The 20,038-nt window shown below is 38.8% G+C and overlaps 1 protein-coding gene and 1 long non-coding RNA gene across 2 annotated transcripts in view; one reads left to right on the top strand and one right to left on the bottom strand.

Annotated features, from left to right (window-relative positions):
• Positions 1-20,038, bottom strand: part of LOC104998243 — a 67,384-nt gene that overhangs the window by 35,530 nt on the left and 11,816 nt on the right. The gene's annotated exons all lie outside the window — the stretch shown is intronic.
• CDKN2B (cyclin-dependent kinase inhibitor 2B (p15, inhibits CDK4)) overlaps positions 17,113-20,038 on the top strand; it is a 39,496-nt gene continuing 36,570 nt past the window's right edge. Inside the window, exon 1 of the mRNA XM_010853314.1 lies at positions 17,113-17,805. Within this exon, the coding sequence (XP_010851616.1) occupies positions 17,671-17,805 (135 nt within the window). The 5' untranslated portion in view covers positions 17,113-17,670. The remainder of the gene's footprint in view (positions 17,806-20,038) is intronic.

Below are 20,038 nucleotides of genomic sequence, written 5' to 3'. Positions count from 1 at the left end.
TTGAGTATTACTTTACTAGCGTGTGAGATGAGTGCAATTGTGCAGTAGTTTGAGCATTCTTTGGCATTGCCTTTGTTTGGGATTGGAATGAAAACTGACCTTTTCCAGTCCTGTGGCCACTGCTGAGTTTTCAAAATTTGCTGGCATATTGAGTGCAGCACTTTCACAGCATCATCTTTCAGGATTTGAAATAGCTCAACTGGAATTCCATCACCTCCACTAGCTTTGTTTGCAGTGATGCTTTCTAAGGCCCACTTGACTTCACATTCCAGGATGTCTGGCTCTAGGTGAGTGATCATACCATCGTGATTAACTTGGTCGTGAAGATCTTTTTTGTACAGTTCTTCTGTGTATTCTTGCCACCTCTTCTTAATATCTTCTGCTTCTGTTAGGTCTATACCATTTCTGTCCTTTATCAAGCCCACCTTTGCATGAAATGTTCCCTTGGTATCTCTAATTTTCTTGAAGATATCTCTAGTCTTTCCCATTCTGTTGTTTTCCTCTATTTCTTTGCATTGATCACTGAGGAAGGCTTTCTTGTCTCTTGCTATTCTTTGGAATTCTGCATTCAGATGCTTATATCTTTCTTTTTCTCCTTTGCTTTTCGCTTCTCTTCTTTTCACAGCTATTTGTGACGCCTCCCCAGACCTGAGTGACTATTAGGTGAACTGAATAATCAAAACAGACGCACACAGAAATGAGCAACCATGAAGAAAAGTATTCCTCATTCAGAAAGGCCTTACTTTTAGATACTTTTCTAATGATATTGTCTTGCTCTTAGTAATTGTCTTTCTTCACTTAGTAAGATGCACGTATAAACAGAAACTTCAGAAGAAACTCTTATCAGGGATATCGTGTGGCAAATGCCTTCTCCTGCCATTGTTTCTGAGTGTTTTTTATATAGTTCTCTGATTTGCTTCAATAGATTATTCCAAGGTTGAATTCATAGATTATTCCAATCTGAATTACAGGCATACCTTGTTTCACTGCACTTCATTTAATTGTGCTTCACAGATCTTGTGTTTTTTACAGACTAAAGATTTTTGGCAACCCTGCAGGAAGCCAATCTTCACTATTTTTCCAACAGCATTTATTCCTTTCATGTCTGTGTGTCATATTTTGATAATTTTCATGATATTTCAAACTTTTGGGTTATTATTATATTTGTTATGATGATCTGTGATCAGTGATCTCTGATATTACTGTTGTAATTGTTTGAGGCCACCACAAACAGTAACAACATAAAGATGGCAGACTTAATGGATAAATATGTGTATTATGACTTCGCCTCTGACCTGCCCTCCCCTGTCTCTCTCCCTCTCCTCAGTTCAGTTCAGTTCAGTTCAGTCGCTCAGTCGTGTCCCACTCTTTGCGACCCCATGAATCGAACCACGCCAGGCCTCCCTGTCCATCACCAACTCCTGGAGTTCACTCAGACTCACATCCATCAAGTCAGTGATGCCATCCAGCCATCTCATCCTCTGTCGTCCCCTTCTCCTCCTGCCCCCAATCCTTCCCAGTATCAGAGTCTTTTCCAATGAGTCAACTCTTTGCATGAGGCGGCCAAAGTACTGGAGTTTCAGCTTTAGCATCATTCCTTCCAAAGAACACCCAGGACTGATCTCCTTTAGAATGGACTGGTTGGATCTCCTTGCAGTCCAAGGGACTCTCAAGAGTCTTCTCCAACACCACAGTTCAAAAACATCAATTCTTCAGCACTCAACTTTCTTCACAGTCCAACTCTCACATGCATACATGACCACAGGGAAAACCATAGCCTTGACTAGACGGGCTTTTGTTGGCAAAGTAATGTCTCTGCTTTTCAATGTGCTATCTAGGTTGGTCATAACTTTCCTTCCAAGGAGTAAGTGTCTTTTAATTTCATGGCTGCAGTCACCATCTGCAGTGATTTTGGAGCCCAAACAATGAAGTCTGACACTGTTTCCACTGTTTCCCCATCTATTTCCCATGAAGTGATGGGACCAGATGCCATGATCATTGTTTTCTGAATGTTGAACTTTAAGCCAACTTTTTCACTCTCCACTTTCACTTTCATCAAGAGGCTTTTTAGTTCCTCTTCACTTTCTGCCATAAGGGTGGTGGCATCTGCATATCTGAGGTTATTGATATTTCTCCCGCCAATCTTGATTCCAGCTTGTGCTTCTTCCAGCCCAGCGTTTCTCATGATGTACTCTGCAAAAAAGTTAAATAAGCAGGGTGACAATATACAGCCTTGACGTACTCCTTTTCCTATTTGGAACCAGTCTGTTGTCCCTCCTCTCAGGCCTTCCTATTCACTGAGATAAATTAAAACTAGGCCAATTAATCACCTTACAATAGCCTCTGAGCTTTCAAGTAAAAGGAAGAGTTGCAGGCCTCTCACTTTAAATCAAAGCCAGAAATGATTAAGCTTAAAGAGGAAAGTACGTTGAAAGCCTGTATAGGTCAAAAGTTAGGCCTTCCCCACCGAAAGAAAGAAAATGAAATCCTTCAGTCATGTCCGATTCTTTGCAACCCTATGGACTGCAGCCCGCCAGGCTCCTCTGTCCATGGGATTCTCCAGGCAAGAATACTGGAAGCAGTAGCCATTCCCTTCTCCAGGGTATCTTCCCAACCCAGGGATCAAACCTGGGTCTCCCACATTGCAGGCAGATTCTTTACCATCTGAGCCACCAGGGAAGCCTTGTGTACCAAATAGTTAATTTCTTAATGAAAAGGGAAAGTTCTTGAAGGAAATTAAAATTGCAACTCCACTGAACACATGAGTGACAAGAAAGTAAGAGGCTCATTGCTGATATGGAGAAAGTTTAAGCGGTCTGAATGTAAGATCAAACCAGCTACAGCATTCTCTTTAGACACCTAACCCAAAGAAAGCCCTAACTCTGTAATTGTGTGAAGGCTAAGAGAGGTGAGGGGAAAAGCTTGAACGTAGCAGAAGTTGGTTCATGAGGTTTACATCTCCATAACGTAAAAGTGCAAGGTGAAGCATCAAGTACTGATGTAGGAGGTACAGCAAGATATCCAGAGATCTGGCTAAGATAATTAACAAAGGTGACTCTATTAAACACAGATTTTCATTTATACATAAAACCTTGTATTAGAAGAAGTTACCATCTTGGACTTTTACAGCTAGAGAGGAGAAGTCAAAATTCAAAGCCTGGGGTTAATGTAGCGATGACTTTTAAGTTGAGGCCAGTGCTCATCTACCATTCCAGAAATCTTAGGATCCTTAAAAATCATGCTACATATACTCTGTCTCAGCTCTGTAAATGAAACAACAGACTCTGTATGACAGTACATCTGTCTACACATGGTTTACTAAATATTTTAAGCCTGTTACTGAGACCTACTGCTCGGGGGGGGGGGGGGGGGGGAAATATTCTTTTCAAAATATAACTGCTCACTGACAATGCATCTGGTCACCCAAGAGCTCTGATAGAGATAAACAATGAGATTAAGATTGTTTTCATGCCTGCTAACACAACATTTCCTCTGCAGCTCATGCATCAAGGAGTAATTTTGACTTTCAAGTCTTATTATTTAAGAAATACATTTCATAAGGCTATAGCTACCATAGATAGTCATTCTTCTGGGCGAAGTCAACTGAAAATCTTCTGGAAAGGACTCAGTATTCTAGATGCCATTAAGAACATCCATGGTTTATGAGAAGAGGGCAAAATATAAACATTAACATGAGTTTGGAAGAAATTGATTTCAATCCTCATAGATGACTTTGAGGGATTCAAGACTTCAGTGGAGGAAGTAACTGCAAATGTGGGGGAAAGAGCAAGAGAATTAGGATTAGATGTGCAGCCTGAAGATGTTAACTGAATTGCTGCAATCTCATGATAAAACTTTAATAAATGAGGAGTCACTTTTTATGGATGAGCAAAGAAACAGTTTCTTGAAATTGAATCTACTCCTGATGAAGATGCTGTGAAGACTGTTGAAATGACAACAAAGAATTTAGAGTATTGCATAAACTTAGTTGATAAAGCAGCACCAGGATTTGAGAGGACTGACTCACTCCAATTTTGAAAAAAATTCTACAGTGGGTAAAATGTTATCAAACTGCATTGCATCTACAGAAAGATCGTCCATGAAAGGAAGAGTTAATGAATGCAGCAAACTTCATTTTATCTTATTTTATGGAATAGCCACACTCTCACCAGTCTTCAGAAACCACCAACCCTGATTAGTCAGAAGCCACCAACATGGAACTAAGACCTTCCATGAGCAAAAAGATTATGATTTGTTGAAGAATCAGACAATGTTTAGCATTTTTTAGTAATAAAATATTTTTAATTAAGGTATGCACTTTGTGTTGTTTTTTTTTTTTTAAGACATAATGCAATTTAGCACTTAATAGACTACAGTATAGGACTTCCCTGGTGACTCAGATGGTAAAGAACCTGCCTCCAATGCAGAAGACCCAGGTTCAATCCCTAGGTCAGGGACGATCTCTTGGAGAAGGGAATGGCTGCCCACTCCAGTATTCTTGCCTGGATAATTTCAGGGACAAAGGAGTCTAGCAGGCTATAGTACATGGGGCCACAAAGGTCAGATACAACTGAGCAAGTAACACTTTCACTTCACTTTCAGACTAAGTATGATTTCCCAGGTGGCACAATAGTAGAGAATCCTCCTGCCAATGCAGAAGATGCAGGAGACATGGGTTCAATCCTTGGGTCAGGGAAGATCCCCAGGAACAGGAAATGGCAGCCCACACCAGTATTCTTACTTGGAAAATTCTGTGGACAGAGAAGCCTGATGGATTAGAGTCTATGGGGTCGCAAAGAGTAGGACACAACTGAGAGACTGAGCATGCATCCACTTACAGACTATAGTATAAATATAACTTTTATATGTACTAGGAAACAAAAAAATTTCTGCAAATGCTTTATTGTGATATTTATCTTATTGCCATGGTCTGGAACTGAACTGACATTTCAAAAGTATGTCTGTGCATTCATATTTTGGGAACTAGTCCTTACATATAACCAATCAAAAAAATGTTAAGCCTAAATTTTTAAAAATAAACAAAAAATATTATCAATGTAAAGAAGTATAAAAAATGTCTTCAGAATGATCAAGCAAATTTAAAATTGGAAGAGGTGGTTTCAATGTATTTTATCAACTTTTTTGCTGGAAATGTTTCAGAATTATTTGCTATAACTTTCACTATTTTTTTCTGAAAAATAAACCTTCCATGCTAAAATTGTGACATAAAATTTCATTTCTATATTTGTCAGTATAAATTAGTTTGCATTTAAAATTTGCACTCCTCTCTGAGCTCCAGACCCATCTTTTTAATATTGGACATCTCCACTCTGGATACACCACCATGTCTCAAGTTCAAGCTCTCTGAATGCAAACTTGTGATGTTTACCTCAAACTGCATCCTCCTCCAGCATTCCTTATTTTGATGACCATGATCACCAACTTCTTCAGTTGTACAAATCGCATAATATCTTCCTCTCTCTTATCTGCTATCTCAAATTTATTGCTAAACTCTGTTGAAGTTAATCCTTAAATATTAAATATACCTTACAGCATTCTATTTCTTTCCATGTTGGGTACAAACACTTTACTTCAAGCTACCATAATCTATCCGCTGAACTGCCAGCCCACAGGTATCCATTCTTGCTTCTTCTCCAAACCATTCTCCAATGTGCATTTAAAGTAATTTTTTTCTTCTTTTATTTAACTGAAAATCTGATCACATCACTTCTCTGCTTAAACACATCAATGGCTTCTCCTTTTCTTAATATAAAGAAAAAATTCTTAACATGGCCTATACTGCCCTTACAAGATTTTGCTGTACTTAATTTTCCAACCACAGTTAGCCATACTCTCCTCCTCCATCCCTATGCTTAACTATTGTTATTGTTCAGTTGCTAAATCATGTCCTTCTCTGCAACCCCAAGGACTATAGCACACAGTCCTTCACAGTCTCCCGGAGTTTGCTCAAATTTATGTCTATTGAGTTAATGATGCTATGCTTATGTGTTTAACCATAACTCATTCAGTATGTCCATACTTACCCCCACCTCAGAGCTTGCCACATGCAGTTCTTTCAGCCTGGAATGTTCCTCCTTGCAATTACTGCCCCATTCCTTTGATTAATTAATACTAACATTATCTTACAGATCTCAACCCAAATATCCCTTAATTTTCTTGACCACCAGACCAAATCAATTCCCTTATTATGCATTCAGATAGCATCCAGGACTTTTATATAATGGCAGTTACCAAGTTTTGTAGTTAATACTCTCTGATTTGCTCATCACTTATACCTAGCCCATAGTATCTGATATTTAGTAGGGACTCAATATAAAATTTCCTAATGGATAAGTAGACATTTTACAGATAGCTAATAATTCAAGATTTCACTTTGGTGTTATCACTAAAAATATGGATGGGTAAAATGTAAAATAAGAATATATTTTAGGGGACTTCCCCAGCAGTCCAATGGTTAAGACTCCATGCTCCCAATGCAGGGACCATGGGTTTGATCCCTTGTCAGGGACCTAAGATCCCACATGCCACAGGCACAAACAAACAAACAATATATATATATATATATACATATATACACACACACATATATTTGTAGGAAGATGTGAGCATGTTGGTATTATTTACATCACACACATGACATATTGTATATATGTCATATATTTATGAGAGGATGGTTTTGTGAGAGGCAAGAAATTTAAAAGCCACAAGAAAAGAGAATTAATCTGGATACAAAGCTGTAGGAAGAAACTATAGTCAAATGAAGATTATAAGAAATTATAGTCAGATTATTGAATTAAGTGACAAGAAAATAATTGATTACTTTCACAAATGGTTACCTAGATTCCGAATGAAAGCCAGATTGCAGAAGATTGAGGAGTGAATTAAAAGAGAAATAACATTCCTCTTCCAAAGAGCTTACATTCTGAATAAGTAGCTTCTCACAGAGAAGGCAATGGCGACCCACTCCAGTACTCTTGCCTGGGAAATCCCATGGAACGGAGGAGCCTGGTAGGCTGCAATCCATGGGGTCGCACAGAGTCGGACACGACTGAGCGACTTCACTTTCACTTTTCACTTTCATGTACTGGAGAAGGAAATGGCAACCCACTCCAGTGTTCTTGCCTGGAGGATCCCAGGGATGGGAGCCTGGTGGGCTGCCATCTATGGGATCGCACAGAGTCGGACACGACTGATGTGACTTGGCAGCAGTAGCAGCAGCAACAATGTAAAGAGTAATGATTTGATTGTGTCTGTGCTAGATCTACAACAGCAACATTTTCTTGCTCTTGTAGATGAGAAAAAGATCCACATTTCATTTCACAATAACTCATAAAGATGGAGGCTTGAATGTAGAGCTGGATCCACCACATATCAGATTAATAAAATCTTCAAGCCAATTCATTCTGCTGAGATATGTGTATATATGCTTGTATATGCACTTGCATTTTTTTAAACAAATAAGCTTTGTAATTTTTTTAAGTTTTAAAAAATCATTACATTTTAAGTTTTAAAAAATCACTATAAAGTTTTATGCCTTTATATATACCTGCCAAATATATATAAAGAAAAAATATACTTTATCAGAAATGTATAATTATCCCTAATGAAAATTAGTACTACATATAGCTCAGAAATAACACATTTCTGAGAAAAAAAAAGGTTAAATATGTAATTTATGCTAAATAACAATATTCAAGAGAAAATGAAGATAAAGTAAAATTCTCAGTTCATTGATTTTTTTTTTTTTTGCATATTTCAAGAAATTTAGCAACTATCTCTACTTTGAGAAAATGCTTTTCAGGTAACTCAACCTTTCATTCCCTTTCCTGATATTCCATCTAAAATAGTAAGAGCTGTGAAATTCACTCGACAGTAACATTAAAACTAGACAGTCAATATAAAAGAGAGAGAACTTCATGTCACAAATAATTACTGACTCCTATACTGCTGTATTATTCATCATGTCTAACTTGAACAGTAAGTCCTCTGTAAATTCATGTTGGCGAAAATGTATGTAAATATTCTGATCTAAGAAACTATGTTTAATGTATAAACACAAAGGCCTAAAAATATAATCACTGGCTGGGTAGCAATAAAATCCCCAGAACTCAGACTGTGTTTTTAAAATTCCATTTCCCACTAAAAAATAATCAGTGCTCCTTTGAGAAATGGTTGATACCATGTATAGTGAGGGAAATATACAAGATAAAAGGGGAATATATTATCATGCCAGAAATAAAGGATTCTGTCAAAGACTACTGAAGTCATGTTAAAAAGACTCAAGAGCCAACTTTCAGGAGCTCCCATTGGCCAAAGATAGGGCTTGAGCATCAGTAGGAATAATAATTATAATAAACTGAAACATACCAATTACATTTAAATGCCTACATCTACAATCATTTAAAAATCAGTAATCACCTTTGGAAGAGGTTAGGGACTCAACTCATCATTTTGAAAACTTGAAAATAAAGTATTCATTCTGTCTCTTATATGTACCTGAGGGCAACCAAGTAGATAATAAAGAAAAATATCTCTCTATAGAAGGAGCCCAGCTAGTAGATGAAGAAGTATTGAAAGGACTAAAATACCACCATTTTGCAACCCCTAAGGAAATTACAGATCTAAGAAATAATTATTAATGACTGTCGAAGTTGTAGAAAAAGAGACAATCAGATTATTTGCCTCTTGGTGGAAGTTTATAATTCTACTTACGACATATTTTTGCCAAAATATCAGGCCTGAATGACACCCAAACTCTGGATCTAATAACAAATGATAAATACAAGTGACAGAGAAAAATTGTTAAATGTCATCATGAAGAAGCATTCTGCAAAGTCCAGACTTTAGAAAACTACAAAATTAGCAACCCAATTACCGCAATAAATTGAAAGAGGAAAAAAAGAACAAAGAAAGAAGGGAGCTGATAAATTAGAAGAGACAAAAGAAACTAGTAAAAACTTCAACCAATGTCAATGTGTTGATTTTATTTTCATCCTTATTCAAATAAATAAATTACTGACAACAGTTTTTTACAAAGCAATGAAAAGTGATATGTGTAAAACTTGGAAGAGACTCCATAGGAACTGAATTGTTCATATGTTAAATCTCTAACCCCTAGTATCTCAGAATGACTGTATTTGAAGATAGTGCATTAAGGTGATTAAGTTAAAACAAGGCTCCTGGGGTGGGCTATAATCCAATATGACTAGTATCTTTATAAGGACAGGATTTTTGGACACACACAAGAGATACCAGGAACTTGCATGCACACAGGGTGACTAGGTAAAGCAGTAGTAGGAGAGAGATCGTCTGCAAGGCAAGAAGAGTGAACCAAAACTAAAAAAATAAAACCCTGTTGTTAAAGCCACCTTGTCTGTGGTGGTGCTAGCAATAAAGAACTTGCCTGCCAATGCAGGAGACATAAGATGTGCAGGTTTGATCCCTGGGTCAGGAATATCCCCTGGAGGAGGGCATGGCAGCCCATTTCAGTATTCTTGCCTGGAGAATCCCATGGACAGAGGAACCGGGTGGGCTACAAGTCCATAGGCTCCCAAAGAGTCAGACATGACTGAAGCAACTTAGAATGCACACACAGCCCAGAAAACTAATACTGATGCTAAAATGATATATATGGCCATCATTCAATTAAACTTATAACCACATATGGGGATATAGAAGGAGCTGTACCGTGGGTCCTGGGGCAATAAATCTCAACTGGTGAAATGGAGAGAATTAAGTCTCCTGGTGAGATGTGGGTCATATACACAGTAGCTTGAAAAAGCTGTGAATATGATTCTGAATTTCTTTCTCTCCCAACTTAGAACCACTGTCTTAGATTAAAAAAGAAAGAGACAGTTATGAGGGCATAGTTATGTCACTACTTCTCTTGGTCACTCACTGATTTTATGTGTACTTCTAAAGTGAGTTCAAAAAAAATAAATAGAGTTCATATATAGTGTTGCTTCAATCGTGTCCAACTCCGTGGGACCCTGTGGACTGCAGCCTGCCTGGCTCCTCTGTCCGTGGGATTCTCCAGGCAAGAACACTGGAGTGGGCTGCCATGCCCTCTTCCAGAGAATCTTACCATCCAGGAATCGAACCTGCATCTTTTATGTCTAACTTGCATTGGAGGCGGGTAGTTTACCAGCAGCTCCACCTGAGAAACCCTGTAGTTTCACAAACTAGAATACAAACATCTTCACTAGGGATCTGAATTGTTTACAGTATTGGAACTGATTCTACTCCTTCCCTTCTAGTAACTTCCAAAATTCTATGCCAATTTACTGTTTACTTTCTATCCCTTCTCACTTGCAAATAATCCACTCTATTAAAAGGCAGAGCTATTTCAGTTCCCAATTTCAGTTGTCCACTCTGTTCCCATCCATTTCATCTCTTAAATGTGTTCAAAGCATTAACAACAGGTTATATTTCATCCTAGAGACAGCTGGGTTTCAGGAAGAGGAAAATGTTTCATTATCTCCCTCTATTGCCCAAGACAAATGTGCTACTGTATTATGTGTGAAATATCATCTTTGAAGTCTATTAAGGATGTGTTATGAGGTGAGCCATCTGGAAAACACAGTGTAGACGGAAAAATAATTATAAACCAGTTTGTTGTGCTTTCTTTCCGTTAAGCCTATCATGACAGCTGCAAAAAACCCTGTGTAGTGAAAATGGTAGAGGCTCTGAAGCCACACAGGTTAGACCATACCTCCAATGATTAGCTAGTATGCAAGTGACTTAACTTCTCTTTTGTCTTTCCTGTAAAAGTGAGACACAAGTGCATGTTGCATAGGAATTTTATGAGGATTGAATAAAATAATACTCATAAAGCATTTGCAACATAGTACACAATAAGTATTATTTCTCCTCTCATCTTTCAAGTATCAGATCAGATCAGATCAGTCGCTCAGTCGTGTCCGACTCTTTGCGACCCCATGAATCGCAGCACGCCAGGCCTCCCTATCCATCACCAACTCCCGGAGTTCACCCAGACTCACGTCCATCGAGTCAGTGATGCCATCCAGCCATCTCATCCTCTGTCGTCCCCTTCTCCTCTTGCCCCCAATCCCTCCCAGCATCAGAGTCTTTTCCAATGAGTCAACTCTTCACATGAGGTGGCCAGAGTACTGGAGTTTCAGCTTCAGCATCATTCCCTCCAAAGAATTCCAGGGCTGATCTCCTTCAGAATGGACTGATTGGATCTCCTTGCAGTCCAAGGGACTCTCAAGAGTCTTCTCCAGCACCACAGTTCAAAAGCATCAATTCTTCGGTGCTCAGCCTTCTTCACAGTCCAACTCTCACATCCATACATGACCACAGGAAAAACCGTAGCCTTGACTAGACGGATCTTTGTTAGCAAAGTAATGTCTCTGCTTTTGAATATGCTATCTAGGTTGGTCATAACTTTCCTTCCGAGGAGTAAGCGTCTTTTAATTTCATGGCTTCAGTCACCATCTACAGTGATTTTGGAGCCCAGAAAAATAAAATCTGACACTGTTTCCACTGTTTCCCCATCTATTTCCCATGAAGTGATGGGACTGGATGCCATGATCTTTGTTTTCTGAATGTTGAGCTTTAAGCCAACTTTTTCACTCTCCACTTTCACTTTCATCAAGAGGCTTTTTAGTTTCTCTTCACTTTCTGTCTACATAGAATTCTCTGTGTAGATTATCCAATAATACTTGGAAACCAGGCTGAGCAGGTTGGTTTTGTAAAAGATGTCCATTGAGCTTCCATTGGTTTCCTTTAAATTTCAGGGGAGCAAGGGACTTTGGAAAACCAAGTTTGCAGCTTCCTCAGGAATTCTCAGTCTGGAGTGGGTTAGGACCACCCAGATTTTTCTTAATGGAGAAGTGCTGTCCATGGTGCTAGTAACCGCACATACCCCTGGCAATATTTTCCCTGTGTAAAGTTCTTTTCCAGTCAATCTGTTTAGTGCACATATCTGCTTATCGGAAGATTATCAGTCATTCTGCTCTTTGGACTTTTCCTGTCTTAACATTCTTTATCTACACCTCCTTAAACAACAATTCTCTTCCATCTTATCAACTTCAAATAGTTTTTATTTTTTAGACACTTTGACCGTGACTTACCATTTAAGAAGATGGCTCAAAAATTGGCCCAGGCTATATTTTACTAATCTTTTGTTAAATTTTAGAGAAATCCAAGGCTTGAAGCAAGAATGCAGGAAACAATCAACTTCCAATGCATTTTTAAAGACTCTCTTCAGCTGCAACATCTCTAAGAAAATTCCCTGTACTTCTTAAGTTCCCCTATTCCTAACTCCCAGGGTACCTTATATAGATGCATCTCTCAGTAAAGTTATCACATTAAATGGAAACTCTTTGTTAGTTTTGAGTATCACTAGAAAGAGTTTCTTAAAATCTAGGAGCCTTTTTTCATTTTTTTAAGCTCTGGCCATCTTGTACCCACTTCACTTTTCCTCTCTTCTCCACATGTCATATCTACCTATGCTGATGAAGCATGCAATTTCAGAAGACTAGACTAAGAAAGTTTATCCAGTTTAAGGAAAAATTTTTTAATATAAATTTATTTACACGTGTACAGTTTAAGGAAAATTTACGAACTTAGCTATCATGGTCAACTGGGTTTGTAATTTGCACCATATTTTTATGCAATCATATTAGCATTCATTTTAGAATAGAGTTAAAATTATATATTTATATAATAGCAGTGATAGTCAAGCACTATTTTCATCCATCCCTACAGAGGAAATCTGCAAGTACTCTGTTGTTCTACATCTGAGTTCTTGAGTACCTGAATAATCATATCCATCACTAGTAGCATTTCCTTCAATTCCTCAGTCCCAATGCTTCTTGCCCAGTTCCATGTCATAAAACAAGCTCTCATAAGAATAAATTCTATCCTGAACTCATTTTCATTGGGAACCCTAAAACTTTGCATTGGTTTCCTCTATTGTTGTATTCATGAACTAGGATTCTATTTCATCCTGGATGGCCCTCCTCTGAAATTTAGACATTGCAACCTCTCTGACCATTGCCAGAAGTAGCTTATCACATTTTGTAACCCACATGAGAAATTTATATTTTCCACCCTTACAATTCTAATACCTATGGCCTGGAAATCTAGGTTCATCGAGAGAGAACAATTTCACCATGAGATGTTGGAAGAGTCCCGATTAAGCTCCAGATGCTGCCCAATCACTTCAGACCCTTCATGCTAAGAGACCAGTTAGGGTGTAAAGGAGTCATCTTTCCTACAGGGGATAATTGATCATGTTTATCAGGAGACGATGGGACTTCTGAATCTAAGAAAAGGAAAAAAGCATTTGATATTCAGATAATCCATTGGAATATCGCTTGATATTTATCTGCCCAATTGTGACAGTAAATATACAAATATACCAACCATGATCTGAAAAGAGCGTGAGGACTAGTCACAGCTCTCAGGAAAGGGGGGTCTACTTGACTTGCTAAGTTAGACACCTAGATCACCAGATGTGCTAAGAGGGAGGGAATCTAGAATGGGTACTTGAAGAATGAGACAAGGATTATTAGTAGTGGCTGGGCAAACAGCTGCAGCAAGAAGGGCTGGATTTTGTCCCCCTAACTTCACAAGTATTCTAACTTGCTGTAGGGGTAAACAAGACTTCAAACAAGAGGCTATACCAAAGGAGAAATTGTAGAGCTGACAAAGATGAGACTGCTGTTACAATAAAAGTGGGAATACATTTTTTACATTTATTTAAACAATTTATTCAAGCTAAAAAAAAAGTTCACCCATTTTTCACACAGCCCCCACTCCCTGTCTCTTGCAACCAACAATCTGTTTTCTGTATTAATGAGCTTGATTATTTTTATTTTGTTTTTTGAGGGAGGGATTGTGTTTCATTTTAGACTCTACATATAAAAGAGATCATTTGGTATTTGTCTTTGTCTGACTTATTTCCCTTACCATAATGCCCTCAAGTTCCAGTTATATTATCACAAATGGCAAGATTTAAATCTCCTTGTAGCTAAAATATATATTTGACAAGTTGCTTATCCATATATCCATCAGTGGACACACAGGTTGTTTCCATATCTTGGCTATTGTAAATAATTCTGCAGAGAACATGGGGGTTTATGTATCTTTTTGAGTTAGTATTTTCATTTTCTTCAGATAAATATACAGAAGTAGAATTACTGGATCATATGGTGGTTCTATTTTTAGTTTCTTGAGGAAGCTCCATGTTGTTTTCCACAGTGGCTGCATCAGTTTATATACCATGAACTGTGTCCTGGGGTTGCCTTTTCTCCACATCCTCGCCAACACTTGTTATTTCTTGTCTTTCTGATAATAGTCATTTTAACAAGTTTGAGATGATATCTCACTGTGGTTTTGATTTGCATTTTCCTGATCATTAGTGATGTTATACATCATTTCATGTTCCTGTTGGCCATCTGTATGTCTTCTTTGGGAAAAATGTCTATTCAGACTTTCTGCCCATTTTCTAATTGGATTGCTTGGGGTTTTGCTATTGAGTTGTATGAGATCTCTATATATTTTGGATGTTAGTCCCTTATCAGATAAATGGTTTGGAAATATTGTCTCCCAATCATAGGGTGCCTTTCATTTTGTTGATGATTTCCTTTTCTGTGAAGAAGCTTTTTAGTACGATGTAGTCCCACTTAGTTATCTTTGCTTTCGTTGTCAGAGTCAAAAAATCATCGCCAAGTCCTGTGTCCAGGAGCTTACCACTTATGAGTTTTACCACTCCTTACCACTCCTTTACCGCTCCTTACCACTTCTAGGAGTTTTATGGTTTAAGGTCTTACATTCAAGTCTTTAATTATCTTGAGTCAATTTTGGGGTATGGTGCAAGTTGGCTATCAAAGTTCATTGTTATGCATGTGGCTTTCCAGTTTTCCCAACAGCATTTTTTGAAGAAACTTTCCTTTCCACATTGTATGTTCTTGGCTCCCTTGTCATAAATTAATTGACCAGATAACTATGGATTTATTTCTGGGCTTCCAATTCTATCCCACTGATCTTTATTACCTTATTTATGCCAATGCCATTCTGTTTTAATAACTGTAACTTTGTAATGTAGTTTGAAATCAGGAAAGTGTGATGCCTCTTGCTTTGTTGTTCTTTCTCAAGATGGCTTTGGCTATTTGGAATTTTTGTGGTTCCATATAAATTTTAAAATTATTTGTTCTATTTCTTTGAAAAATGCCATTGGGATTTTGATAGGGCTTGCATTGATTCTCAAACTCTCTATTTGTTGGTTTAAAATTTAGGACCAATATCTTGTTCAACTGTGAAATGTAGTATAGCATATGCTGAACTAAGTATTCTTGAACTAAATTTAATTGCTGAATTCATTAGAGGGAAGATCCAACAGTCTTCCCTCTAATGCCTTGTTGCATCTGGCTGTGCACTAAATTTCAGAGTAATCAGGCTGTTCTGATGAAGATATTTTTGTCTGAGCCCATTTGCCACCATATCCGCCAATATCAGTCTAGTGATTCAGCTCCACAAGGTAACTTGCAGAGACCCAATGCCATTCATTTCAAAGTCTCTGGCTTCCTATTGTCCATCTTTTCTCTTCCTTCTCCCATTCAACCTGCACACCTGTAATCTCAAATACACTGTGCCTGGGAACTGGCCTCTAAGACAAAAAGAGTTATTCATGTTTTTCATCCAGTAGCTGGCCAGACTAGGAATAGAATCATCACCAACAAATAAAAGGACAAGGTTTTTTTTTTTTTTTTTTTCCTTAGATAAGGGTAGAGGTTCAAATAAGAGTGAAAGAGGAATTAAAATCGTGAAAACTAAGAAATGAGGGTGTGGTGAGAGAGATAAAAAAAATGTTATTTAATGTTGCCCCCTCCCCTTCGCCATCCAGGTGAATTTCAACCCTGTTGAGACTCAGTCAGCAAATCTATAGCCCTAGCCACCACACTTCCATGCCACCCCACCCTGTCCATAAAGAGCTCTTCTTTATTCTACAGTGGATTGAAACCAAGAGAGTCCAAAATAAGATACACTATAGAAGAAATATGTGGAGTCTCTTACTTCAATTGTCCTCCCTTTGTGTTTCTCAGCAGTCTAAACCAAAAAGGATGTTCAAGATAAGAGCTGTTAAATGTTAGGGGTATTATAATGTAGCTCCTCACCAAAGTTTTCTGTGAGGAAATACAAATACAAATAACTTGTGGTTCTCTTATTTCAATAGTGCATCAGCTGTAATTTTTTTAACCTTTAAAGCAATGCATCTGTTAATACAAACTCACGAAGATTAGGAATAAAAGCAAAGCACTTGGCCTTTAAATCTTCAGAAGCGGGTTTAATGACAGGTTCAGCCTGTTTAATGACAGGCCCAGCACCACACCCCTGTTTTATTATGTTTCATTATTACTGCATAATTTCCTTTATTGCCCATGATAAATGGAAATCAAATACTTGCTGAGGTGGGTTTAAATAGGTAAGAGTGCAAACAAAAATAGACAGTTCAAATATCGTGAAACTGAGATCTCAAGTTCTTAAAATGTATATTTATATTTTTTTAAGTGTCCGATGTACCAAGCTCTGCAACTCTCAAACTAGGTGTATGTGAGTGTGGCGGGGGCGGGGGGCGGGGGGCGGGTAGTTGGCTAAGTTTTTTGTTTGTTTTTGTGAGTTGTTTTTATTTTTTAATATTGCATCCATAATTTAAAGATGAATAAAAAGCACATTCAAAATATGATTCGCGGGATTTTTCAGTCAGACCCATTTTGGGCTGAGTCAAATAGACACCCCGTTCCCAATTGCTAAATTTGATGGAAGATGTGAAGCAAGCGTAATTCAAGTACAGCCTGGGGATGAATTTAACCTGTCCGAGAGGGGCAGAGCTGTCTCTTTAAGACATCTTGAGACAAGGTTATTTCAAATGCCCGGCCTTTTGATTACACAGAGAGTGACTAAAGTCTCCAACCGAGAGCGGCTGGGCCGGGACTGAAGAACTAGAAATCCTCTGCTCCGCCTGCTGGAAGGAGATCAGGAGCTGAGTACACTGCTTCAATTGCTCCAAAAAACTTAACCTAGAATTGCTGGATACCCTACAGGCAGTAGCACAGCGGGCTCCACTCGGCGTTGTCCGGCGCATGCGGCCGGGCACTTTCTGGACTGCTCTCCCCCGCCCCTACCCTCTTGGGCTGTAACGTCAGCCGCGGGCCAGGCCTCCGCTCCGACACAGTGGGACGTGCCCGGACCCGCAGCGGGCGGAGCCTAAGGAGGTTGGAGAGTGCCTCTCGACAGCCCAGCTGGGAACGGGTTCAGTCCCGGCTGGTTCTCCGCTCCGCCGGAGGGAAGCTCCGCGGTGAGGACTCCGTGACGCGCCCGCACTGTGCAACCAGAGCGGGTTCGCGCAAGGTTGCTGCTGCGCCAGGCGCATTTTCCTGGGAGCCATCCGGGAAAAGTCCGGCTTTAACTACGGGCCGTTCGGCCATTGTACTGACCCCTCTAGCCGCAGAAAGACGGCAAAGAGAGGCTGAATTTGAGCTGAGCTCTTCCCGAGTGGGGAGAGCCCTCCAGGGCGGGGTGGGAAGGGAGGGTAGGGCGTTGCGAAGTTCACGGCTAGCGGTGGATTATCCTGGACAGTTTGCGCTTGGGGGCTGCGAAGTGAGCGAAGAGGACAAGGGCATGCTCAGTGGTGGTGGCGGTGATGCGGACCTGGCCAACGCCGCGGCGCGGGGCCAAGTGGAGGCCGTGCGGCAGCTCCTCGAAGCCGGTGTGGATCCCAACAGACTCAACCGCTTTGGGAGACGCCCGATCCAGGTAGCTGGGGGCCCCGGGCCTCGCCGGCAGGGGGCGCACAAACACGGGGCCGCCGCCTCCTCGGACGCGGCTGGACCTGAGATCTCCACGAACAGACCTGTGTCTCTCTTTGCTGGAGTATGGAGCAGCAGGTTTTCACTCATCAAAAATTCTGAAGAAAGGGACTGGAAACCCCACTACTTCAGTTTGCTTTTCTTTTTAATAGGGGGGGAAGGCCAGTATTCCCTCTCCCATCTCATAAGAGATGCATGGGATAGGTTCAACTGGGCAGGAAAGGGAAAAATGAGAGGCTATTTGGAGAGAACTACTTTGTCTTATCTGTTTGTCTTTCAACAAACAGCGATCAACTTTCAACGATAGAGATAATTAAATTACAAGTTACGCAATTTGGATTGGATTTAAGGAATCCTACATCACAGCACATGAAAAAAAATCATCCTGAATTTTTAAGCTGCGATATGAAATACTGTATTCTTTCCTCATGCAGGCGAACTGAATACAAAGTAATGTCAGGATTCCTCAACCACAGTACTTAATTCCTTTTATTTTACGTTAGCAGTGTTTCTTGAGTGTTACATAAGAAAAAATATGCTTCTATAGATTTTTATCATACTGAATGCTTGGATTACATAAACATTCCTTCAGCTTTGTTAAATGGCAAAGGGTCTTTATAATTAGCCTCTTCATTGTTAAAATTCATTTATTCGATATGTTTAACTATTAATCCCACTTTAATCAGTGCTGATATTTTTTTAATCTCTTTAAAATCTAAGGTAGTATTTTGTGTTTTACTGTTATCATGCAGTCAGCAGTATTAAATACTAAAAATTAGTATTCGCCTACAATCATCTTCCAGAACCAAGTCATTAGTAAGAAATCTTGTTAATCGTGCAATTTTTAAATATGTATTAATTCATTTTGAATTAATAGAAAATGTTGGAAGAAATGAGGGATTATTTAAAGCAGCAAAAATATTTTAAAGTAGTCCTTAAAGACTTCAATTATATTAGTAACTGTAAAAGGGGGCTTTTATTTGTAATTTTAATTCACCATATTCTGAGATATTAAGAGCCACTATTAAGAGCCACTTTTTCTCCTCTATATATGAAATGCCCTTTACATCACTAATAGAAAATATATCATGGCTTTTAAGGGAGGAGATGGATGTTTTCAATAACCATGGAACAATGAAAAATTAGCATACTATATTTTGATTCCATGGTACATTTTAAAGCATAAATTCACAAGAACATATAATTTCATTTTGAATATCAAAAATTGTTAAAATAAAGTAAATGCTGGCATAATGTACATGTACACAAATGGATACTGTAGGATTACTGCTTCAAAACATCGTTTTTCTAAGTTATGCATTGCTCTGATTTGACTGCTAAAATCCAAGCTCCTTTTTAAACAGCAAAATGTTTACTATTTAACAATATAAAATCCTAGCACATTATAAAACCCTGTACAATGCAAATATAGTGTCTATTTTATGTTACATCAAATATATTATCCTCTAAACTTTAGCCCTTATCTATAATGTTAAATATTAAAAGTGGTGAATCATTGATTGAAAACAAATAGTTTGTTTTCATCGTCTTATAAAACTATGCACGACTTTACTTTTCCCCCCTCTATCTCCCATTGTGGCTCAAATTATGAGACCATATATACGCCCTTTATGAGCAGAGACATGTAACAGTGAAAAGCAAAAGCCTTCCCACAGGGGATTTACTACAAGAAATAAACAAAGTAAACCTTGTTTTAAACGTAGTTTCTTATTTTCTCTCCTAAAGCGTTACTCTAACGCCTAAAATAAATGTATCAGCTCACTGCCTAGTAAATTTTTTAGATGGGGATTATAGCTGGGGGAGAGGGGAGAGCAAGGGAAATAAATTTAAGACTTTAAGTCTTTAAACTTAACTCTACCCATACATCATTTAACAACATAGATTCCCGTTTCTATGGTAATTTTTTAAAAAATTTCCCACAACAGCGATAAGCACTTTGTTATCAGCTCTTCCTCGTCTTCCCACGTTCGGAGAATAAAACTGAACTAATTAGGTCTGAGTAAAAGTATAAACTGGGGCTGCTGTGGGGGAGAGGAGCCGGGGTGGGGGGCGGGATTTGCGTCAGCAAATTAAGCTTAACTAGACTTCCGAAGCTTGTAAGGGCCTGGATGAATAGGTATTTTTTGGGAAAGACTCTACTTGCCCTCACCCGCGTCCTG

This window comes from Bison bison, unplaced genomic scaffold (genome assembly GCF_000754665.1).
Source record: "Bison bison bison isolate TAMUID 2011002044 unplaced genomic scaffold, Bison_UMD1.0 scf7180017864326, whole genome shotgun sequence".
Lineage (NCBI taxonomy): Eukaryota > Metazoa > Chordata > Mammalia > Artiodactyla > Bovidae > Bison > Bison bison.
Note: the sequence above shows the minus strand (reverse complement) of the source record. Positions and strands in the feature narration are given on the sequence as shown.